Below are 24,934 nucleotides of genomic sequence, written 5' to 3' on the forward strand. Positions count from 1 at the left end.
CTGTAACACTGCTTAAATTATCAAAAGGTAAGTATGGTTTAAGAACAGCAGCAGAACTCTATATAGACAGTTAAGGTTAAAGGAGCAAAAAGGAGAACACTGCACAGAATGCTATTTTAAGACTAGAAGAAAACTAGAAATCTACATTTGTATTTCCTAGTGTATATGCAAAGAAATCTGGAAAGATAAAAAAGCAACCAGTAATGTGATTATATACCATTTAATGATGGCCTAGGGACTCTACACAATAGATTATTTGTAGTTCCTTTTTTTCAGCTTCACTCCTACTGCGATAAATTGACAATTCTAGAGCTCATACATGCATAGCAAATGTGTTCATTTATTATTTTTCACATTACATTTTGTTAGAGATAAAGTCAGGCTCACAGTATGCCAAGTTAATACTGCCCAAAATTGTCTATTTTACTAAAAATACCAGTCGATTTGCTTGGTGATTCTGGAGAACATGTGTGAGTCTAAATTAAAATTTTCAAAAAGGTGTAACTGCTGAAATGCATAATTTTTACTCTAACTATGAAGCTCACAGTTTCTCTTAAGAAATATATAAATGCACACTACTCTCTTATATTTGGGTGAAAACATGCAGTAGTAAAAACTACTATAGGTATATGAGGAAAGAATAGTAACTGAAGAATATATACACACATAAAATATTAGAACGTAATTTTTTTTTTTTAAAGATTTATTTATTTATTTATTTGACAGAGAGAGAGAGATCACAAGTAGGCAGAGAGGCAGGAAGAGAGGCAGGCAGAGAGAGAGGAGGAAGCAGGCTCCCTGCCGAGCAGAGAGCCCGATGTGGGACTCGATCCCAGGACCCTGAGATCACGACCCGAGCTGAAGGCAGCGGCTTAACCCACTGAGCCACCCAGGCGCCCCTAGAACGTAATTTTTTTTTTTTAAGATTTTATTTATTTATTTGACAGACAGAGATCACAAGTAGGCAGAGACGCAGGCAGAGAGAGAGAGAGGAGAAAGCAGGCCCCTGCAGAGCAGAGAGCCTGATGCGGGGCTCAATCCCAGGACCCTGGGATCATGACCTGAGCTGAAGTCAGAGGCTTTAACCCATTGAGTCACCCAGGCGCTCCTAGAATGTAAGTTTTAAATATGTCTGTAAATAACTGATTATCCAAAACCAATTTCTCAGATGCCAACTACTAATAAACATTTTCAAGTATCTGTCACCCAAAAAATAACTTTAAAATGCAAGTAATTTCACAGTTTTATTAACTGTATTAACAAACTATGAAGGCAGGGGGGAATGAAAACAGCTATTATAATGCAAAGTTTATACTAAAAATTTCAAACATCCAGGAAACGCAGTATGGAATAATGGAAAGAATCAAACAGTCTTCTGTACAAATCCTACTTTTGAACCAAAGTGAACCTAGATTGTAAGTCTTACAAAACTGGTTTCCTTATTGGGGTGCTCTGAATAGTACTTCAGAAATATAGGCATATGGAAGGTGCTCCTCTTAGCTCAAATTTCAGGTTAAAGCCAACTAAACACTTGCTGTGTTTTTACTATTCCTCCCATATTAGTGAATGTTCCTTCTATTAGTGTAGAAATTTAGTACAACTAGAAGCAAAAAGGTTGTTACAAAGAAGATATTGTTCCTTAGGAGAATTTCTCCAAAATCTATAAAAATAAAACTTTTAAAGCAAGAACATATTCACCAGGATAACAAATATCTTCAGATACAAATCACTTTTAAATACATTAAAACAATCTGCGGGCATCTGCCTTAGAATAAATAATAAAGATACAAATAGATGGTTTCTTTTCTAAACTGAAAGAATAGTGAGTCATAAAGAAACTACCTAGTCCACATACCAAAAGTTACTCTTTAAGGATTAGGATATAAATCTTACCAGGAAATGAAGACCAGCTGTGCAATATTATGTCTCCAGATCTCAACTGTCCTTTAAAGTCAAAAACCATCGTATTTACCCATGCTACAGGATAATGCTGTTGAAAAAGATACCACTGTATAAATATCCTGAAAAAGAACTTCAGAAGGTAAACATGTACATGCCCTTTGTTTCAAAAATTTAGATCTAGAAATATCTAGAGTTCCAGACGATTTCCAAAAAAATCATCCTAAATAAAACAAGCTGTACATGGAAAAATGTTCTAGATCTTTACAATGGTTCAAGAAAACTCTGAAAGTCAATTAATGTCTCATGATGAAATAATATATCCAAAAAACATTATTTCTTATATAAACAATGCAAATGATGAGGAATTTTTAATGATTCAAGAAAATACGTATGATATATCAGGTTATATGTTTTATGAGCTTTACACCTCATTAAACCTTAATGTAGTAGAAGACAATGTCTGTAGGTATTGTAGAATTTATTTTTATTTCTTAGAAGGAAGCCTAGACACCTAGATCAATTAACTTGGTCACAGTTTATCAAAAAACCTTATAAACAGTCAAATACTTTGAGTAAAATTCTTTATCAGTGTAAGAAAAAACACTAAGGAAGTACTCTTCCATGACTTTTACACCCTAAAATTTATTTTTAAAAAACTGTATGATAATAACCAGAGGAAAAGCCTGCTTAATTCTTACATTAAAGAATAAAGGACACAAATTCATGTACATAAATATAGCAACCAGTTTTTTTTTTAATATATAAAATTCGTGTCCCCATCCCTCCAAAACAACTTTTCATAAACTTAAAAGAAAATGAAAAAGACAGAACTAAAAATATGAAATGGAATATGAGAACAGGCACACCATCATCCTTTTTCCTCAATTTCGAAATCTAATAAACTGAAAACTAAGTTTATTCATAATTCATAGGAGAGTAAAACATGGCCAGAAATGGCATGAAGTTAACTAATATTCTGCATTTGTCTCATTTAATGTGACTATTCACATACTTCACTGCCAAGCAATGATGTGTTTGATTACAGATTTGTGATCCAGGCCCCACAGATGTGTTGAATAAAGTATACTGTACAATCTTTCTAAAATTCACAAAAATCTGAATGTTTGAGCATATGTGGCACATAGAATTTCAGTTAAGGTATTGTGGAAATACAGTTTTCTAATCCTTTCATTCTTTTTTATCTATATTTTTTAAAGTATTATATTTATAATGGAACACTTACAATACGGTATTTGCTAAAATAATTTGGCAAAAGAGAAATAAATGAACAGAATATAAAAATGAAGATCTATCATCTTTTTAAAATCACTTCATAGGGACGAAAGTTATACGCTATCATTTCACGTTACTCAATTATTTCAAAGTCTCTTAAAATTATTCCATTGAAAAAATTTTTCGGTAGTGTATAATTACCACTTTCCCAGACTTCCGAATGGTCTGATATTTAGAGGGATTAATAGTTTTAGTTGACTTTTTTGTTTTCACTTTATCCAGAACTGCATAAATAGCAAAACATAATCGAGCCATTCGTGGCAGGTCACAAGTATTTATATCAAATTCCAGTGGTTCATTCCAAATGTGATCATTTTTCCCTGATATCTCTGAGCTTACGATGGTTTTACAGAGGAGTTCAGTACCATGAAAAAGGCCAGCCCTGACATGAACCTGTAATAAGGGAGACAAAAACACAGAATTAGGAGTACTGCACCACTGAAACACCTCAACTCCGAAAAACAAACATCTATTAGGAGAAGTAGCACACCAACTCTCGTCCACAGAAACATCAGGCTGTAAGTATCAGTATATAATTCACTAAACTGTTATTTTAACCTGTTTTCACTTAGTAAACCAACTAAAAAATGCAGTATGTCTCAATGGTATAAACAGATCTACAGAAACTAAGACCGTAAGTATGAAAACTACTATCATATGTTCACCTCGAACGACTGCATTTACTTGGGGTGTCTTGTCTTATTCTTTGTATAACTGGAAAGTAAGTGATAGATAAAATGTCTCTGAAATCTCTTTCTACTTCTTAATAATGTACAAACTGGACATTCTAAGACCCACCTTCTTAAAGATATTCTATCCATATTTACAATTATTCTATACATCATTGTGTTTCATTTTTTCCTGTAGACACAGGTCCAGAGTAATGCAGGACATACGCAAAATGTCCCAGAAAATTTTACTCAGTCATTCATATAGTTTTTTATGACATAACCCAATTATCTCTAAATTTAAAACTGAGTAGTACAGAAGTAGAACAAATAATCCTTACGTTTATATGGAATCACAAATAGCCAAAGCAACCTTAAGAAAGAACACAATCCCAGATTTCAAGATATTCTTCTATAAAGCTAAAGTAATCAAAACAATATGGTACTGGCACAAAAACAAAGACATCAATCAATGGAACAGAATAGAGAGCCCAGAGATAAATCCACACTTACCTGGTCAATTAATCCACAACAAAGGAGGCAAGAATATACAACAAGGAAAAGATAGTCTCTTCAATAAATGGTGCTGGAAAAACTGAATAGCTACGTAGAAAAGAATGAAACTGGACCACCTTCTTATGCCATATACAAAAATAAACTCAAAATGGATTAAAGACCTAAATGTGAGATCTGAAATCACAGCACTCAAATTACTTCCACATAGGCTACAATTTTGTGGATACTGGCCTTAGCAACATTTTCCTAGATAAGTTCCTTCCAGCAGCAGAAGCAAAAGCGAAAATACACTATTGGGACTAAACCAAATAAAAAGCTTTTTCACAATAAAGAAAACCCTCAACCTAACAAAAAGGCAGTCCACTGAAAGGGAAAAGATATTTGCAAATGATGTATCTAATAAGGGATTAATATCCAAAATATATAAAGAACTTACACAACTCAACACCTCCCCAAAATCAAAGAATCCAATTTAAAAATGGGCAGAGGACCCGAACAGACATTTTTCCAAAGAAGACATTCAGATGGCCGAGAAACATATGAAAAGATGTTCAACATCACTAATCATCAGGAAAATGACATCAAAACCACCATGAAACATCACCTTATACCTGTCACAATGGCTTCAGTCAAAACAAGATATAACAAATGCTGATGAGGATCTGGAGAAAGGGAATCCTTGTGCACTGTTAGTGGGAATGTAAATTAGTGCAGCCACTATGGAAAACAGTAAGAAGTTTTCTTGAAAAAGTAATAATAGGAATGCCATATGACCCAGTAGTTCCACTATTGAGTATTTACCCAAAGAAAACAAAAAAACTAGTTTGAAAGATGTATACATCCCTATGTTTATTGCAGCATTATTTATAATAGACAAGGTATGTAAGCAACCCAAGTGTCCATCCATAGATGAATGGATAAAAAAAAGATGTAGGGGACGCCTGGGTGGCTCAGTTGGTTAAGCAGCTGCCTTCAGCTCAGGTCATGATCCCAGCGTCCTGGGATCGAGTCTCACATCTGGCTCCTTGCTCAGCGGGGAGTCTGCTTCTCCCTCTGCCTCTGCCTGCCATTCTGTCTGCCTGTGTTCACGCGCTCTCGCTCTCTGACAAATAAATTAAAAAAAAAAAAAAAAAAAAAAAAAAAAAGATGTGGTGTGTGTGTAATGGAATATTACTCAGCCATACCAAAGGATGAGATCTTGCCATTTGCAACATTAGAGGGTATTATGCTAAGTGAAATAAGTCAGAACGAAAGACAACTTCTGCATGATTTCACTTATATGTGAAATCTAAAATCAAATGAACAAAGAAAGCAGGAAAGACCCATAAATACAGAGAAGAAACTTACGGTCGCTAGAGGGGTAGATGAAGGGGATGGGCAAATGGGTAAAGTGGAATAGGAGGTACAGGCTTCAAGTTATAAAATGAATAAGTTACAGGGATGAAAGGTTGAGGATAGGGAATATAATCAATGGTACTGTAACAGTGTTGTACGGTGACATATCGTAGTTCCACTTGTGATGAGCACAGCACAATGCACAGAGTGGTACAATCACTATGCTGTACACCTGAACTTAATGTAACATTGTGTGTCAACTACACATCAATAAAACTGGTTGACTAATAAATTAAAAAGTAGGTGGTGAAAGTAGCAAAACAATACGAAACACAGACTGACTTTATGGTCAAATGTTTTTACATTGATTTATTCAAATGTGATCTTAGCACACAGTAGTACTCAATTTACTAGTTACTGAATAAATTAATACATGTGAATATATAGGTTCATTTTTTATAGGTTCATTTTTAGTTTAAAATGGGCTTATCAATAAAAACTAACTTATTAGAAGAGTTACTATCCTCATTTTGAAAAAGGTAATATCAAGAATACCCATTCTATCAGAGACAGAAACATTTTTTTTGAGACAGAAACATTTCAATAGAGATAAGAAATTTTAAGTAATACCATCAATTTTAAAGTTATAAATACTTATATTAGAATTGAGTTTAAAATTGTTTTAATTACATAAATAAAACTACAGGTTAGTTCATAATGTTCATAGTTCATATAGTCAGTTCGTAATGTAACAGGGAAAGAACGGCTTACTTTAATGAACAGTATTCATTTATCTATCTCCGACAACATAAACACAGATTGGAGTGCCCAGATGACTCAAAGCCAGATGTGCGGCCAATCTCACAACCCCGGAGACCAGGACCTGTGCTCAGTGTGGGGTCTCTCTCCTTCTACCAGTGCACCTCCCCCTGCTCACACACACAATCTCTCTCTCTCTCAAAATAAATAAAATCCTAAATAAAAATAAACACAGATAAAAGGGTTAGATATGCTAAAATCATTAAAAAGCAAAAATGTAAAAGCTAACTACTGAAGCATGGTGATGGGTTCACAGAAATTGATTACACTATTCTCTCTACTTTTGTGTATGTTTGAGTTTTTCCATTAAAAATTTTTAAGCTAAGGGCTCCTGCATGGCTCAGTGAGTTAAAGCCTCTGCCTTTGGCTCAGGTCGTGATCTCAGGGTCCTGGGATCGAGCCCCGCATCAGGCTCTCTGCTGAGCAAGGAGCCTGCCTCTTTCTCTTTCTCTGCCTGCCCCTCTGCCTACTCGTGATCTCTGTCTGTCAAATAAATAAATAAAAGCTTTAAAAAAAATTTTTTTAAGCTAAAGAAAATCAGTTATTCCAAATACATATGGGTTATTTCTACACAATAAAGATTAAAGTAATAGGGAGTACAAAGAATTGCTAAAAGCACCTCCAGTAAATTTTCAGGCCACCAAGAATTTTCATCTGAATACACACCTGATTGCCCTCAAATTCACAGAAAAGGGATTATTCCTTCTACTCAAAACCTCTACTTCCATCTTGTTCCAATTTCCCAAGTACTTAGACCTTGCTCCTTTGTTTTTCTGAATTGGAAAAATCCCCTCCCCAGCAGGCTATAAAACCTAAGCATTTCTCACCTATGTCAAGCTCAAACAAAAACCTTCTTTGGAACCCAACTAATCATAATGAGAATGGTGCCAGTGTCTGTCTACTCATGTTTCCTACTTTCAATCCATAATCAAGCCTATACTGTAATACAAGAGGAAAGTGATTTATAATATAATCTATTTTTAAATTTTTAAAAATATATTGATTTTTTTTTTTTTAAGTAGGCTCTATGCCCAATGTAGGGCTTGAACTCACAACCTTGAGATTAAGAGTCCCATGCTCTCTCAACTGAGTCAGCCAGGCATCCCTATAATGTACTTTTTTTTCCCTACAACGTACTCTTAAATGAAAAATAAAATAATTCAATCATACTCACTAAAAGCATATTCACATTTTGATGGTGCAAAGAAATTAATACAAATAAAACTAATTATGGTAGGATAGCAAGAATATTGGTGATTTATCATTCTCTTAAGTAATCATAGATTGTATTTTATAATGTTATCTTTAAAATATTTTAAAATTACTATTCTAGAAAGTACAACACAAATCAGCTAGATGAACTTAAATTTAAGATCCTAAATACAGGCATAACACCAAATGCTCACAATCAATTCAAAATTCATTAAATTTAATGCAAACGTGAGTGAAAATGGAAATCAGTTTAAAAACAACAACTGACGGGGCCTGGGTGGCTCAGTCAGTTGAGTGTCTCACTCTTGATTTCAGCTCAGGCCATGATCTCAGGGTCGTGGGATCCAGCTCTGCACTGGGCTTCACACTCAGTGTGGAGTCTGCTTGAGATTCTCTCTCTCCCTCTGCCCCTCCCCCCAATTCACATGTGCACACGCATAAACTCTCACTCTGTAATAAATAAAATCTTTTCTTTTTTAAAAACCCATCCAAGATTATCTGTTTTTAAACAGTGTCAAAATCTTAAAGGGTGCCTCAGTAGCTCAGTGGGTGAAGGCTCTGCCTTCAGCTCAGGTCATGATCTCAGGGTCCTGGGATCGAGCCCCGCATTGGGCTCTCTGCTCAGCAGGGAGCCTGCTCCCCACGCCCCGCTTCTGCCTGCCTCTCTAACTACTTGTAGTCTGCTGATCAAATAAATAAAATCTTTAAAAAAAAATCTTTAATAAATAAATCAATAAATAGAAAATGTCAAGATTGAGCAGCCATAGCCTTAAGCAACTTTTAAGTCCATGCCTCTACCCTACCTTAAATGCTATTTCCCTGTGTTCCCCAAAATAAGGCAAAAAGTCTGGGGATTCATTTTTACTCTGTGAAGAATGTAACAATAATTATAAAGAAGGATTTATACAACTGCACGATTAGGAAATCTTTGTATTTTCCTTTACTCTATACTCAAAATAAACGGTGAGACACTTATCCTAGTAGTAGAATTTTTAATACCCAAGACAAAAACAGAAATAACAATTATTCTTTTTATATATACAGATGAATAATTATTCTATAAAGAAAACTGCAATTGCCTATAAGAACCATAATTATTTTCTCCTAAGCAATGAAAAAAATGGCCCTATCATGAAATGCTCAACAAATGGCATTTAGTGTTAGTAAAATTATATGGGAACTAAAAAGAGCACAAAATCCAGATTTCGAAGTTTTCCTTTTCTCCTTGATATACCTCAGGAAGACTGAGCACGTTAATAAACACATAGTGAATGGTAATTTTAGTTTATCAAGAGGTTAAAAAAAGTTCCACCACTATCATACCAGTCATTATCTTAAAAGAAGTTCAACAGGAAGAAAGGAAAGCGGTGCCTATTGCCTAGGCAAAGACAAACTCCCCTGGCATGCCTTAAGAACTGAAACTACTATGGCACAGCTAGAGGCACATCAGGGGGCCACACTGGTGCTTGGGTTGGAGAGGTGAACAGCAAAGTCAGTGCCAACTGACACTACTAAACAGGAATGGAATTTTTTTTTTTTTAAGATTTTATTTATTTATTTGACAGAGAGAAATCACAAGTAGGCAGAGAGGCAGGCAGAGAGAGAGGAAGGGAAGCAGGTCCCCTGCTGAGCAGAAAGCCCGATGTGGGACTTGATCCCAGGACCCTGAGATCATGACCTGAGCCGAAGGCAGTGGCTTAACCCACTGAGCCACACAGGCGCCCTGGAACTTTTTTTTTTTTTTAAAGATTTTATTTATTTATTTGACGGAGAGAGACGGGGGGGGGGGGGGGCGCACACACAAGCAGGGGGGAGGGGCAGAGGGAGAAGCAGGCTTCCTGCCAAGGAGAGAGCCCGATGTGGGCCTTGATCCCAGGACCCTGATATCATGACCTGAGGCGAAGGCAGGCGCCTAAAAACTGAGCCACCCAGGCGCCCAACAGGAACAGAATGTAAATCACAGAAAGACTATTTTGTTTTCAGGTAAGAGAGAAGTTTGGGTGTAAGGTAAGATGTGAAAACAGAGGCAAGGAGATCACTGGAGAGAGGCTGTTGCTGTAATTCAGGGAGAGACAATGAATGCTTGAGCTACGAAATGGTACGGAAGACAAAGAGGAGAGAATGGATAGTAAAGGATTTCAATGAGGTAGGATCAACAGTATGTGATCAACTGAATAAATATGGTAAGTAAGGGAGAGTGGTGACTCCAGCTGCTTTACCAAATATAAGAGGAAAAGGAGTTAAAGGAGTTAGGAGAATGAGCTGGGGGATACTAAATAAAGTTGGCTTTAGAAATGTGTAACGGGGCACCTAGGTGGTTCAGTTGGTTAGGAATCTGCCTTTGGCTCGGGTCATGATCCCAGGGTCCTGGGATAAAGTCCCATGTTGGGATCCCTGCTTAGCCGGGGGCCTGTTTTTCCCTCTCTCCCTGTCACTCTCTCCACTCATTCTCTCTCTCTCTGTCAAATAAATAAAATCTTAAAAAAAGAAACAAAACAAGAAGTATACACTGAGGTATGTGAAAACAGGAGTCTGGAACTGAAGAGATAGCCAGGCTACAGCCAACAGCTTGAGAATCAATCATAAGTGAAGAAGGTATAGTTTTTTCAATTTTCTTAAAAAGAGGATATCAGTAATTGTTTTTCAAGAAATAAAGAATCCAAATGACATGAAAAACACTAAGAGGTGTTGCTGAGGCAGGGTGCACATGCCTCAAGCAAACAATCCATGGGATCTCAAGATCTCCGTAGTGCTTGCTCTTCTTCCCCTCGGCCACACAAACCCAAACAAATCTAGAACTAGACTTTCCCACCACACCCTAGCATCTCCAAATCACTACCTGCTACATCTTACTCTCTACTCACCTCCCCTTCCAAATCACTCTGACACTCCTACAGGATAATCTACTTACCCTCTTTAAGGCCTCCATTTCAATGACCAATATTCCCCCCAATCCCCGCTTTTCTCTATCACCTTTGTCGTCCTTTGCCTTCACCAAAACTCTCTGTCAATGGGTGTCTCTCCTCTGTCACACTCATCTGAATTCTCTATCCTGGATAAACCTAATTAACTGCCTCTTCTCCATACTACATGGTTTGGGGTCAAGACTGACCAGTCTCAAATGTAAAATTATTCTTTCATCATTACAAGAATATTTCTTACCTTTAATTAACTGCTGAAAACCTGCATAATCATTTACTCTCCTATAAGATGAGAACTATTTTTTTTTAAATGCAAAGCCCCTATTTAAGCTCCTTTTTTTTGTTGGGTTTTCTGTTACCCGAAGATGCCAGGCTTTGATGGATACCTCCTGTCAGTCAAACTACTCTATTTAGAAGTTATAAAATATTAGAATAATGAAATACTAGTCCATTATTATTTATAAGGTAAGGAAAGCAAGTAAAGAGAAAGATTGACTTATGTAACGAATAAAAAAATCAGAATCTAATACTCACCAATTATAGATAGAATACTACTAAATTGTGAAGTCATGTCAGTGGGGCAGAATGAGAATGATATATATGTTGGGATGAAGTAAAGAGTTTAAAGAGTATTTTTCTCCCAGAAAAACTCATGCTGCTTCATATGCACCCAAAGCTCCACAAATATCCAAGTAAAGATATATGGCAGCGGGCAGGGAGGGGGAGCCCCTGGGTGGTTCAGTGGGTTAAAGCCTCTGCCTTCAGCTCAGGTCATGATCCCGGGGTCCTGGGATCGAGCCCTATATCGGGCTCTCAGCTCAGCAGCAAGCCTGCTTACTCCTCTCTCTGCCTGCCTCTCTGCCTACTTGTGATCTCTGTCTGTCAAATAAATAAATAAAATCTTAAAAAAAAAAAAAAAGATATATGAGGGGTAAGGCGGGAGCTGTCATGTATTATCACACGATCCTCCTCTTAGGAACTTCATGTCCCCCCCCCCTTTTTTTAAAGATTTTATTCATTTATTTGACAGACAGAGATCACAAGTAGGCAGAGAGGCAGGCAAAGAGAGAGGAAGGGAAGCAGGCTCCCTGCTGAGCAGAGAGCCTGATATGGGGCTCGATCCCAGAACCCGGGGATCATGACCCGAGCCGAAGGCAGAGGCCCTAACCCACTGAGCCACCCAGGCGCCCCTCAATATTATATTTTAAGTTTAGCCAGTGAAAAGATTCTATAAAGGAAAGACATGTGAGAGGTGCCTGGGTGGCTCAGTCAGCTAAGTCCAACTCTTGGTTCTGGCTCAGGTCATAATCTCATGGTCATGAGATGGAGTCCTGCTTCAACTGACATGCTCAGTGAAAAGTCTACTTGGGAGTCTCTCTCCCCTTCTCCCCACCCACGCTCTCTCTTTAAAATAACAAATAAATCTTTTTTTAAAAAAAGACTGAATGACAGACAAAAGGTTGATATCCAGGATCTATAATGAACTCCTCAAACTCAACACACACAAAACAGACAATCATATCAAAAAATGGGCAGAAGATATGAACAGACACTTCTCCAATGAAGACATACAAATGGCTATCAGAACCATGAAAAAATGTTCATCATCAATAGCCATCAGGGAGATTCAAATTAAAACCACATTGAGATATCACCTTACACCAGTTAGAATGGCCAAAATTAACAAGACAGGAAACAACAGCTGTTGGAGGGGATGTGGAGAAAGGGGAACCCTCTTACACTGTTGGTGGGAATGCAAGTTGGTGCAGCCTCTTTGGAGAACACTGTGGAGATTCCTCAAGAAATTAAAAATAGAACTTCCCTATGACCCTGCAATTGCACTCCTGGGTACTTACCCCAAAGATAAAGATGTAGTAAAAAGAATGGCCATCTGTACCCCAATGTTTATAGCAGCAATGGCCACAGTCGCCAAACTGTGCAAAGAACCAAGATGCCCTTCAACGGACGAATGGATAAGGAAAATGTGGTCCATATACACTATGGAGTATTATGCCTCCATCAGAAAGGATGAATACCCAACTTTTGTAGCAACATGGACAGGACTGGAAGAGATTATGCTGAGTGAAATAAGTCAAGCAGAGAGAGTCAATTATACAGTTTCACTTATTTGTGGAGCATAACAAATAGCATGGAGGACATGGGGAGTTAGAGAGGAGAAGAGAGCTGGGGGAAATTGGAAAGGGAAGTGAACCACGAGAGACTATGGACTCTGAAAAACAATCTGAGCGGTTTGAAGTGGCAGGGGGGTGGGAGGTTGGGGTACCAGGTGTTGGGTATTATAGAGGGCACGGATTGCATGGAGCACTGGGTGTGGTGAAAAAATAATGAATACTGTTATGCTGAAAACAAATTTAAAATAAATTTTTAAAAAAAGACTGAATGAATTTTTAAATTCTACCTCTGAAACTAATAATATACTATATGTTAATTATATTGAATTTAAATTGAAAATTTTTTAAAGAAGAAAGATTATGTGAAACATTATTTTATCTACTGTAGTGATGCTGGCATGGGTGTTGGTACCCACTCTATCTCCTCTTGTGTCTCATTCAGAAGGAACCACTAACATCTCTCAATTTATAGCAGTGTGAAAATGAGTTCTAGACACGTGAATAACAGATTTGTTTATATAAGGAAGTTCTGAGTACAACTGACAATGTTTTCTTTGCTTTGACCACTAGCTCTATTGTAAGAAAGCAAAATCTAACATCATGCACTTATGGAGGATCTTACCATATACATACTCTCTGTGAATCTTGCTCCTGACTTTTTTGACTATTAAATATCCTCAATTATTTTCTAAAAAGTCAAAATTTTGTATATGGGCTCTCATATGTGTCACGAGAGAGAGAGGAATGAGACAGACGGAACGAACACACATACGCTTAGCTCAAACATCTGTAAAGTAAGATTTGATATATCATAAATAAAACAAAATATCCATAAGACACATTCTGCACCTTTTGTATGATAGCATAGAATGAATTTCAAGATAAAAATGCTATTCAGTTTTTACTCTTGGTGACCCTTAACACTAACAAGACATGAATTTACCACCCTTGGCATTTGGAATAGTTTATTCAGAAAAATTACAAGTTTAAAGAAATGAATATTTTTCAGTGTTTTTGTAACAGAAACAAGCTACTTATAATAAACTGCTAGACTCGAAAATGTTAGCATTCCTTGGTTTTTGACAATTTTTGAGAATAAGAACATATAGAGTCGGGCGCCTGGGTGGCTCAGTGGGTTAAGCCGCTGCCTTTGGCTCAGGTCATGATCTCAGGGTCCTGGGATTGAGTCCCGCATCGGGCTCTCTGCTCAGCAGGGAGCCTGCTTCCTCCTCTCTCTCTCTCTGCCTACTTGTGATCTCTCTCTGTCAAATAAATAAATAAGATCTTAAAAAAAAAAAAAAAAAGAACATATAGAGTCTACTACATAAGTACTCAAAAAATACTAGCATTTAAAGAATCAAAACAAAAAATGCTAGTTGTAATTCCATCAACCAACTTCTATAAGAATTCAGATATAAGGAATGAAGTAAAATTATGGATCAGGTGGCTACAAAGTTCAAAAAAACTTAAGTATAATGAACTCCAAAAGTTCTATACTAGCTATAAACAGCAACAGCAAAGGATATGATCTACAAAAGAATAAAAATAAAGACTCCAACCAAGGCATGGGTGGTAACAACAACAACAAAAAAAAACCAAAAAAGAACAAAAACAAACAAACAAAAAAACCACCCTAAAATAATTCAATACATGGTTTAAAAAAGAGTATTAAAAGTGACCTACATTTGGGGCACCTGGGTGGCTCAGTGGGTTAAGCCTCTGCCTTCAGCTCAGGACATGATCCCAGGGTCCTGGGATCAAGCCCCACATCAGGCTCTCTGCTCAGCAGGATGCCTGCCTCCACCTCTCTCTCTGCCTACTTGTGATCTCTGTCTGTCAAATAAATAAATAAAAATTTTTAAAAAATAATAAAAAATAAAATAAAAGTGATCTACATTTAAAATAACATAGGGGAAAAACTGTTTTCTGAACGTAGAATTTCTCATGGTAGCAGAATTAAAGAGAAGTAGTTGTTTTCAGAAAAATCAGTAAGAAAAACTATACTCTGAACTTGCATCACATGGAATTTTGTCAAAATTATCCCATTCCCTGATACTTGGTCTGAATCATCTTCAGACTCTGAAAAGTAAAGAATTTTAAAGCACCATCATGCTTCACACAGTTGTGCTTTATTATCCAACTTTAGTAAACTTCCAAAGAGATCCTTTTTCCACAAGGCCCACAACATTTGAAGAACAAGGGAAGGCAGGCTTTATCATGCAAAGAACCTTTCACTGTGCTACAGAAAGGATATACCAAAGCTACACACACAATTCCTGAATTCAACAATTAAAAATGTTTCTGTGTTATAATACATGAAACTTTTCCCCAACATTATACCTAATTTCCTTCTTATTCAGAAATAACGGCCAAAATCCACTACTTTCTACCTTTAGATATTAGACATAGAAAAAGGTCAGTGGGATTAATAGGTTGAAATTCCCATGGTTTCATGAAGGGCATCACTTTATAAAGAGGCAGATTTGTTCTTGATTTTGGAAGGAGTGTTATGCTACCTTTAACTAAGATTATAAGGTTGTTAGAGATAGTTACATTAAAATGTATTAATTCATAGCACAAATACTTATTTAGTGTGTCAGGCACTAATACCAGAAAAAGATTAAGAGAGTTTCCTTCTTTCCTCAGGTTATTTTTATTTTTTAACAGTTAGGTGTGCTAAGACCCACATAAGTAGGCTATGAGGTGTTAACGATTTTTGACTACTAAGTGTGCTATCAGATGTACGTGAGCTTGAAATTCTCTGGGTTTATCCTATTTGTAGTTCATTGAGCTTCTTTAATCTGTTGTATTTATGTCTTTTGCCCACTTTGGAAAGCTCCCAATAATAATTTGTTTAAACAGTTTTTCTTAACTGTACTCTTTATCTTTCTAGAACTCAGATTACACAAAGGTTCAACCTTCTGATATTGTTACACAGGTATCTGAAGCTATAAGGAGTTTTTTCTCCCTCAATCATTTTTCTCCATTTTGTTCAAATTGGAAATTATTTTTATTAATCTTAAAATTCATGGACTCTTTCCTTTCTAATTACCATTTCACTACTGAATCCATTCGATGAGTTGTTGGGTTTTTTTAAGATTTTATTTATTTATTTGACAGAGACACACAGCGAGAGAGGAAACACAAGCAGGGGGAGTCGGAGAAGAAAGGCTTCCACTGAGCAGGGCGCCCAATGCGGGGCTCAATCCCAGGATCTGAGCAGAAGGCAGACACTTAACAACTGAGCCACCCAGGCACCTCATTCCATGAGTTTTTAAATGGTAAGTTACTGTATTTTTCAGTTCTAAATTTTCCATATAGCTCCTATTACATCTTCTGTTTCTTAGCTGATACTTTCTATTTTTCCATCCCTTTCAAGTGTGTTTGCCCTTACTTGGAGCATTATTGTAACTAACAACATATATGTCATCTGAGCAGATACCTGTTGGTTATCATTATCCATACAGCTTGATATTTTCCTGGCTCTTTATGATGTCAATTAATTTTAAATTGCATAGACCATTATGACCACTATGTTTTAAGACTCTGGGTTTTGTTTATATCCTACGGAGAACACTGATGTTTTAGGAAACAATGGTTAAGTTTAGACTACAAGGTGAAACAAGCTCCGTGAAGCTATGGTTCTAATATCAGTTCAGTTTTCAAAATCCTTTGCATAGTGCTTGGATCTGTCCTTTCTATGCAGCATACAGTGACCAGACTGAGACCTGGTGGGAACATATGCTACATTTCAGTCTTCAAATTATGTAGGCAGTAAAGATTCAGATCCACATAAGTACAGCTCAGGAATAAACCTATAAGCATAAACAACTTCAAAGAGTTGCATTCCCGAGCTCTTCCCACTCTTCAATCATCCAATTATTTTTTGGTTGCCTAGGGCTCCCCTTTTTTTATCACCCAGCCATAAAGCTAAAGCTTTATTTACCCACACTTCCTGCAACTATGCCAAACAGAAGAAAAAGAAAAAAGAAAAAAAAAAGCCTGTGAGGATTTTCCCCATTCTCTGTACAACTCTTCTAATCAGAGAAGGTTCAACTTTGCACTTTAGGCCTGTTCCCCTTGTTGTTGCTGCTGCCACTGCCACAGGACTTCTTAGAAACTGGAACAAATGAGAAAAAAGAACAGGAAACAAATAACAGAGGTAAAAAGCAGAGAAATTCTTGCTCTCTCTGAGGGTTAGAAGCCCTCCTTCCCACTAGAGCTATAACTAGAGGGCTTCTTGAGTTCTGTGTGCACTAATGTCATCTTCTAGATTTGGGACAGCACTGAGTTCAGGATTCTCCTAAATATTAAGATGCATACCTGAGAGGGTGCCTAGGTGGCTCAGTGGGTTAAATAAAGCCTCTGTCTTCAGCTCTGGTCATGATCCCAGGGTCCTAGGATCGAGCCCCGCATTGGGCTCTCTGCTCAGCGGGGAGCCTGCTTCCTCCTCTCTCTCTGCCTGCCTCTCTGCCTACTTGTGATCTCTCTCTGTTAAATAAATAAATAAAATCTTAAAAAAAAAAAAAAAAAAGATCCCTGGGACTAAATATAATGGATTTCACTCCTATGATTAGGTTATACTACTTAACATAGATGACTTCAAGGAAGGGAGACTATCTTTCATGGGCCTGATCCATTGGTCAGTCTCTAAAAAGGGACCAGGTTCTTCTTGGCAAGAAATTCAAAGAGTGAGAAGGATTTGAAGCTTGAGAAATTCTCCATTTCTATAGAGTTAGAAATAGAGAGAGCCACAAAACCAGCCTTGAAAGACACCTCTACTAACTGAGAGCAATCCCCAGTCAATCCCCTACCAAGACCCAGCAAGAAAATGAGAACCTTAGTTCTACAACTTCAAGGAACTGAATTTGGCCAATAACTTGAATCCCCTTGGAAGCAAATTCGTCTCTAGAGCCTTTAGGAACAAAAACAACCCAACTAACACTGGATTTCAACCTTGCAAGAACCTAAGCAGAAAATCCAGCCACACCATGCCCAGACTTCTGACCAACAGAAATGCAAGCTAACAAACAGGCATTCAAGCTGCTACATTTGTGGTAATTTGTCAAATAGTAATAGAAAAACTAATGTAAGAGGCTATTATAAACTTAATGCGAAAAATGTAACAACTTAAATTTTTCAAAGGACAAAAATTATCAAAACTGACATAAAGAAATAGAAAACCTGACTATCCATATATCCATTAAAGAAATTAAATTCCTAAGGGTGCCTGGGTGGCTCAGTCTGTTAAGCCTGACTCTTCCTTTCAGCTCAGGTCATAATCTCAAAGTTGTGCTGCATCAGGCTCTGCGCTCAATGGGTAGTCTGTCTGAAATTCTCTCTCTCCCTCCCCTCTGCCCCTTCCCCCCACACTAGCTTACTCTGTCTCTCTCTCAAATAAATAAATGAATCTTTAAGAAAAAAAAAAAGAAAGAAATTGAATTTCTTAATAAAAACCTTCCCACACGGGGCACCTGGTGGCTCCATCAGTTAAGCATCTGCCTTGGGCTCAGGTCATGATACTACGGTCCTGGGATCCAGACCCACAACAGGCTTCCTGGAGTAGAGTCAGCTTCTCCCGCTCCTTCTACTCCTCTCCCCTGCTCATGCTCATGCTCTCTCTCTCAAATAAATAATATCTTTAGGGAAAAAAAAAAAAAAACTTTCCCACAAAGAAAACTCCAGGGTCAGATGGCCTGGAGTAAATTGTACCAAACATTTAAGGAAGAAATAATACCAATCCTATATAAGCTTATTCAGAAAATTGATAAGAGGAAAGCTTCTCAATCCAATTTATAATGGAAAAAAGATCAGTAGCTTTTTTCTTTAATGGTGTTTGGACTATTTTACCTGTCCCAACAAACACGTTGTACTTCTGCAAGTGGACAAAAAATAGTAAGGAAAGTTTAAATTAAATAAAAAATAGAATTGGCTATTAGCATATTCATTAAAAATTAAATCCTAGCTGAGGAAATAAGAGCAAAAAAAAAAAAATCCCTATTTTGATGACAGCTAACCAAAGAATCTTTAAAGTCCACCAATAAAAGCAAGCCACTGATAATCTTTGGCAAGGTGCTCCTGAATATATCCTCATGCCAGCAAATATCTCAAACTACGTGAATCTCTTTCTTGGATCACAAAACTATTCACTTAATTTCCTGCCAAGCACAACTGGGGGAAACTGCTTTACACTTTGAGACAAAATGCCTTGTTAAACCTTTACTTAATTGTATGGGGTTATGTAATAAATTTCCATGAGCTAACAACTTGTGGTCCATAATGTAGTTATCTATTTCCTTCCAAGAAATGATACTACATTTTCTCTGTGTTCAGCAAGTTTAAAAGAAAAGGAGAGGTCTGAGAAAGGAGGCCGAGTGCAGCTCTAAACAAGGCTGACAAAGGAGGTTGGGCTTCATAGGAACCTATGGCTTAAATTGTATTTGCTGAATTCCTGATCTAAAGCAAGTTCTTTTATACAATACATACAGAAAAACGTCACTATATCCAGTACATCTCCAACTATTCAAAGAATACTTTAAAAACAAAAATTCTTGGGGTGCCTGGGTGGCTCAGTCAGTTGAGCCTCTGCCTTTGGCTTGGGTCGTGATCTCAGGGTCCTGGAATTGAGCCCCGCGTTGGGCTCTCTGCTCAGGGGGGAGCCTGCTTCCCCCTCTGTCTCTGCCTACTTGTGATCTCTCTCTGTGTCAAATAAATAAAATCTTTAAAAAAAAATAAAGACAAAAATTCTCGTCTAACTTTAAGTCACCATATTCTGTCTTGTGTAACTGACCAATATAGGGAAAATTTAATCTCCATTCATTACGCGTATCAGTGAGTTATTCAAATAATGGAGTAGATAGGGGCACGTGGGTGACTCGTTGGTTGAGTGGCCACCTCTTGATTTCCACTCATGTTATGGTCTTGGGCCCTGGGATCAGGCCACATTTGGCTCCTGGCTCAGCATGGGGTCAGCTTCTCTCCCTCTCCCTCTGCCCCTCCCCCTGCTCTAGTGCTCCAGTGCTCTTTCTCTCTCTAAAGTAAATAAATAAATCTTTTAAAAATAACAAAAACAATGGAACAGATTTTAAAAAACTCAAATCTTAACAAGTACTCACTTTTACACTTTCTTCTGTGTTAAGTTTATTTCCCTTAACCAAAACAATCTGGAAAGGGTTGTTATTTTCCCAAACATGCTGCAAAAGAATGAAATAGAGTATTTTAATTAAAGACATAAATATTCTATGCTAGCAATGAAACCATCTTATCTGTTCTCATGTCAACTGGCAAAATAATGAAAATAGACCTCCGAACTAACAGCTGAAAATCCCATATACTAAATGAAGCATCACAACCACTACCACTTAGTTCTTCCAGCAAAATACAGGCAGCATTCCAATACTGCCAAGAGGTTCACTAAACTAAACACAATAAACAAAAAGTATTAAAGCTTTGGATGAATTAAGAATTGCCCACTTAAATTAATACAGAGCTAATATCTTAATCATCAAGGAGAGATTAAACATACAACTTGTTAAAACTGAGTAACTATTAAAAAATGTTAACTGTTCTAATCAATAAACAGAAACAGGAATTGCTTTATATAAATGTATTACATTCTAGGGAAAAAATGGTATCTTTGATATATTTAAATTCTAAAAGTATTCAATAAGAAGGCAAATTATATCAAAAATGCTAGCATAAGCTAAGCTGACATAAATTAAATACACAAGAACATCAACTATTTCTGAACATCTTTTTTACTAGAACCTCTCAAATTGCTCACTGAAGTTTATGTTCACCTGCACTCTCAAGAAATTTCTAATTTGGTATCATTTTTCTGTGATACCAAAAGAATACCAAAACCAGAAATCGCATATTTACATTTCCTTGAGTTGAGGAAAAAGAACAGTAGCTAGAAAGATAATTACCAATAAATGGTAACGGATCTTCGGCTAATGTGCACTGGTTTTCACAGAATGAGAAGTGAGCAGAGAAAATATGTGAGGCTTAAGCACACAACCTAACAAAATTATACGCTTTTTGGGGTTACCAAAGGTTCACACATGAAACTTACAGAAATAATTCGCATTTTCTTTGGTGGTAAAGGAAGAGGAAGGTTTGATGAATTTCGATTTATGGCAGCCTCTATGGCAATCATTTCCTGCTCGTACATCTTCTTGATCTTGCAACATTCCACAAGCATAAAATGGGGCAAGGTCCTGTTCATTACACAGTTCCGAATATACTACAGTGGCAACAAAGAATAAGGTAAAGATTTTCAAGCAAATACTTAAATGGACAGAAGAATAATATTAAATGAACATCACTATACCAATGTACTATGAAAATATATCTTAACAACTAATGTTAAGAATATGAGAAATTAAAATCACAACATAAAATAGCTACCATTAATTGAATACCTAAGTACCTAAGAACTAGCTACTTTTTTTTAAGATTTTATTTATTTCTTTGAGAGAGACAGAGAGAGCACAAGCAGGGGGAGTGGCAGAGGCAGAAGGATAAGCAGGCTCCCTGCTGAGCAGGGAGGCCAACATGTGGCTTGATCCCAGGACCCTGGGATCATGACCTGAGCTGAAGGCAGACACTTAACCGACTGAGCCACCCGGGCACTGGAAGAACTAACTAATTTTTCTAACAACCCTGTAAGAGAGATTTTCTTCCCTTTAACAGATGAAAGAACTAAAAGAAGAGTTAAGTTACATACCTGGCATCTTAAATCTACCTGTTTCTCTCTCTCTCCCTCTTTTTTTTTTTTTTTTTTTTTTGGCTAAACCTTTAAGAAATATGTACCTCAGGCTTGATGTTTTGTCTTCTCTTTGCACTTAATACCTGACATTTTGACCAAGTGGCTCACTGTCCCAGGGGTGGGACTTGACACACGTACTGGTAAAGACTGTGATATCATAGTGTAAACTCTGATCAGTCAGTCAGGAAAAGTAGACATGTAGTACACATGTGGCCACTTCTTCACATTCTAAGGTGGTCATCTTAGACCTTTCCATAGATCCCTGAAGTCAACCTAGTACCTTTATAGAACAAGGCTCCAGAAGACAACGATTACTATCTCCCTTGCAAAAACATTGACCATCTCAGTTTGAAACTTTTTTATTTCCATGAGACCAGGACAACTCTCCAAAGGCATATAAGGAAAGGGATGGTTATTCACATTACCAGGGATGCCTAACAAACTGGATAGAAAGAAACTTAATATATTCCTCAGAAGAATAAATTTCCTATATAGATTCAGCATATTACATTAAATTCAGAACCACAAAATACTTTTAGAAATTAAAAAAAAATCCAGAATGGTCTGTAAGAAGAAATCACATATTATGATAAATATATTCAATCAAACACATGAAATATGTATCATTCCATTTCCTTCACATTCCTTTACCTAAATGTTATACTTTCTCACAAGACCTTGTACAAAAATGTATACAACTCTTTATTTTTCTTTATAATAACAAATCCTAAAACACAAACTCAAAAAAAAACCCCATAAATCCTAGTTTTGGCAAAACAATACGCCCTCCACTAATTAAGTTAAAAAAAAATCAAAGCTCCTGGTTGGTTTTTTTTTTTTTGGGGGGGGGGGTTATTTATTTATTTGACACAGAGGGAGAGAGACAGCAAGAGAGAGAATACAAGCAGTGGGAGTGGAAGAGGGAGAAGCAGGCTTCCCACTGAGCAGGGAGTACAATGTGGGGCTTGACCCCAGGACACTGGGATCATGACCTGAGCCAGAGGTGCTTAATGGCTGAGCTACTGAGGCACCCCAAAATCACAGCTTTTTCTCAGCCATCACTTAATATCTGGCATACCTCTATCCCTCTTTAAAACAAAAAGAAATAAAAATCACAAGAGTAATCAGATCCTACAGTATAAGGATGTGAAAATGTATTGACCTTGTTAACTTCTTTAAAAAAAAAAAAAAAAAAGACCTTGTTAACTGATAGTCACATCCAAGATCCTATTTGATCAGATCATGGTGGGGGAGAGGTGTTGCACTACAGATTTATTTATTTATTTAAGATTTTATTTATTTATTTATTTGACAGAGACAGAGAGAGCACACAAGCAAGGGAGGAGAAGCAGACTCCCAGCTGAGGAGATAGCCTAACACAGGGCTGGATCCCAGGAGCCAAGGATCATGTCAGTCAGTCATTTAACTCACTGAGCCACCCAGGTGCCCCTCATTTACCTTATTTAAACCCTACTTAACTCCAAAAACAATCTGGGGCACTATCATCAAGGAACTTGTGATTGCATGGAAATAGGTATGTCAAAGATGGAGGAAAGCTTTTGAGGATGAACAGACCTAATGCTTTCAAAATTCCTACCATATATGGAAGTAACAAAAAACAGAGAGAAAGACAATTACACATATAAATGTTAGACTGAACTGAAAAGCTTTCTAATTCAAAATGAAAAGGTATAAGACCCTGTTAACTGATAATCACAAATAAGTTTCTTTACCATTTAATTAGTGGCTATTTAATCAAAATATCTTTTTTTTTTTTGAAGATCTTATTTGGCAGAGAGAGAACACAAGCACAGGGAGACCGAGAGGGAGAAGCAGGCTTCAGGCAAAGCAAGGAGCCTAATGCGGGGCTCAATCCCAGAACCCTGGGATCATGACTTGAGCCAAAGGCAGACACTCAACCACAGAGACACCTAGGCGCCCCTAATCAAAAAATCTTGTATTTTATTTCCTCCAGAATATTGTCTACCTAATTATTATGTTTACGTGATAAAACAGTAGGCAGCTTTAGCAAGTTTTATTAATAATTCATTATGCTGAAATGCCTGGGTAGCTCAGTTGGTTAAGCATCTGCCTTCAGCTCAGGTCATGATCCCAGGGTCCTGGGATGAGCCCCATGTCTGGCTTCCTGCTCAGCAGGGGGTCTGCCTTTCCATCTTCCTCTGCCCGACCCCACTGCTAGTGCTCGCTCTCTCTCTCTCTCTCGCAAATAAATAAATAAAATCTTAAAAAAAAAAAAATTCATTATGCCACAGGAAATGCTAACACTGAAACAACCAAAAAAGTAGAAAGGAAACACTGAGATACACACATTAATATAATCATTATATCAAAAATATATAACTGCAAGTAAACAACAAAAACATGCCAAAATTTTAACAATGGTTATCTCAGAGGTGGGTAGGATTATGAATATCTATTATTTAATTTTGTATAATTTTCTGTAGGTTCTGAATACTTAACTATAATAATGTATTTTTATCAGAAATTTAAATTGTTAAAACACACGTACATACACGCACGCACACACACTCACACGTATCTATGGAAAAGTGATAGTAATACACATACCTGGAACTGAATGAGTGGCTGATCACCAAACACATATTCTACTCTCCCACTTACTTGCAACACATAGTCATAGGGACTAACTTCATCTTCTTTCCCATGAATAGTCAAACGTTTTTGGATTGCCAGTTCATTTATTTTGATAGGATTCATATTAGGAGATATTTGAAAGCTAAACACATCCTAAAAAGAGGGGGTAGAAAAAAGGAGCAAATTTTATATTTGTGCTGAAAAAACTCTCTTTACATTTATACTTATTACTACATTGTATATAGCCATACATAGTATGTTCATATATATATGTTACATATGTATATCCTTTACATTTAACATTCCAGTACATTTTCTTATTTTTTAGATATAGTATGTCCACAACAAACTTAAGATTTCTGATAATTTGCAAGTCATCTTACACTATACAAAGTGCTACAGATCCCACAGATAAGATTCATATTTAACTAAAGTGTATATTTAACTAAAGTTTACCAATGAGTTTCAAATACATTTCTCAGTAAATATCTTTTATATTTTTTAATATCTTTGTTTTAAAAAGTTCAAAAAATCCTGTAGTTGTTCAAACGTAGTCCATACTAAGAATTTTATGTTATATACCAATTAAATTATAAATGAATATACCAATTAATTATAAATGAACAATTCAGTCCAATTTTATAGACATGTAAAAAAGAAACAAAGAAGGTTTCATTAATGAGAAATATAGTCAGAACTGAATATCAAATCTTCTCATCACAAATCCCAAGTGTATAGATATTAAAGATC

At 36.7% G+C, this 24,934-nt stretch overlaps 1 protein-coding gene across 5 annotated transcripts in view; it reads right to left on the minus strand.

Annotated features, from left to right (window-relative positions):
- Positions 1 to 24,934, minus strand: part of PIK3CB (phosphatidylinositol-4,5-bisphosphate 3-kinase catalytic subunit beta) — a 210,775-nt gene that overhangs the window by 74,603 nt on the left and 111,238 nt on the right. For all 5 annotated transcript variants that reach the window (XM_059162765.1, XM_059162768.1, XM_059162766.1 and 2 more), the window contains 5 exons: positions 24,158 to 24,337; positions 20,873 to 21,043; positions 19,914 to 19,991; positions 3,337 to 3,588; positions 1,894 to 1,990 (listed from right to left, as the gene is read on the minus strand). In XM_059162765.1, coding sequence (XP_059018748.1) covers positions 1,894 to 1,990; positions 3,337 to 3,588; positions 19,914 to 19,991; positions 20,873 to 21,043; positions 24,158 to 24,337 — 778 coding nt within the window. The remainder of the gene's footprint in view (positions 1 to 1,893; positions 1,991 to 3,336; positions 3,589 to 19,913; positions 19,992 to 20,872; positions 21,044 to 24,157; positions 24,338 to 24,934) is intronic.

Source organism: Mustela lutreola, chromosome 2 (assembly GCF_030435805.1).
Source record: "Mustela lutreola isolate mMusLut2 chromosome 2, mMusLut2.pri, whole genome shotgun sequence".
Lineage (NCBI taxonomy): Eukaryota > Metazoa > Chordata > Mammalia > Carnivora > Mustelidae > Mustela > Mustela lutreola.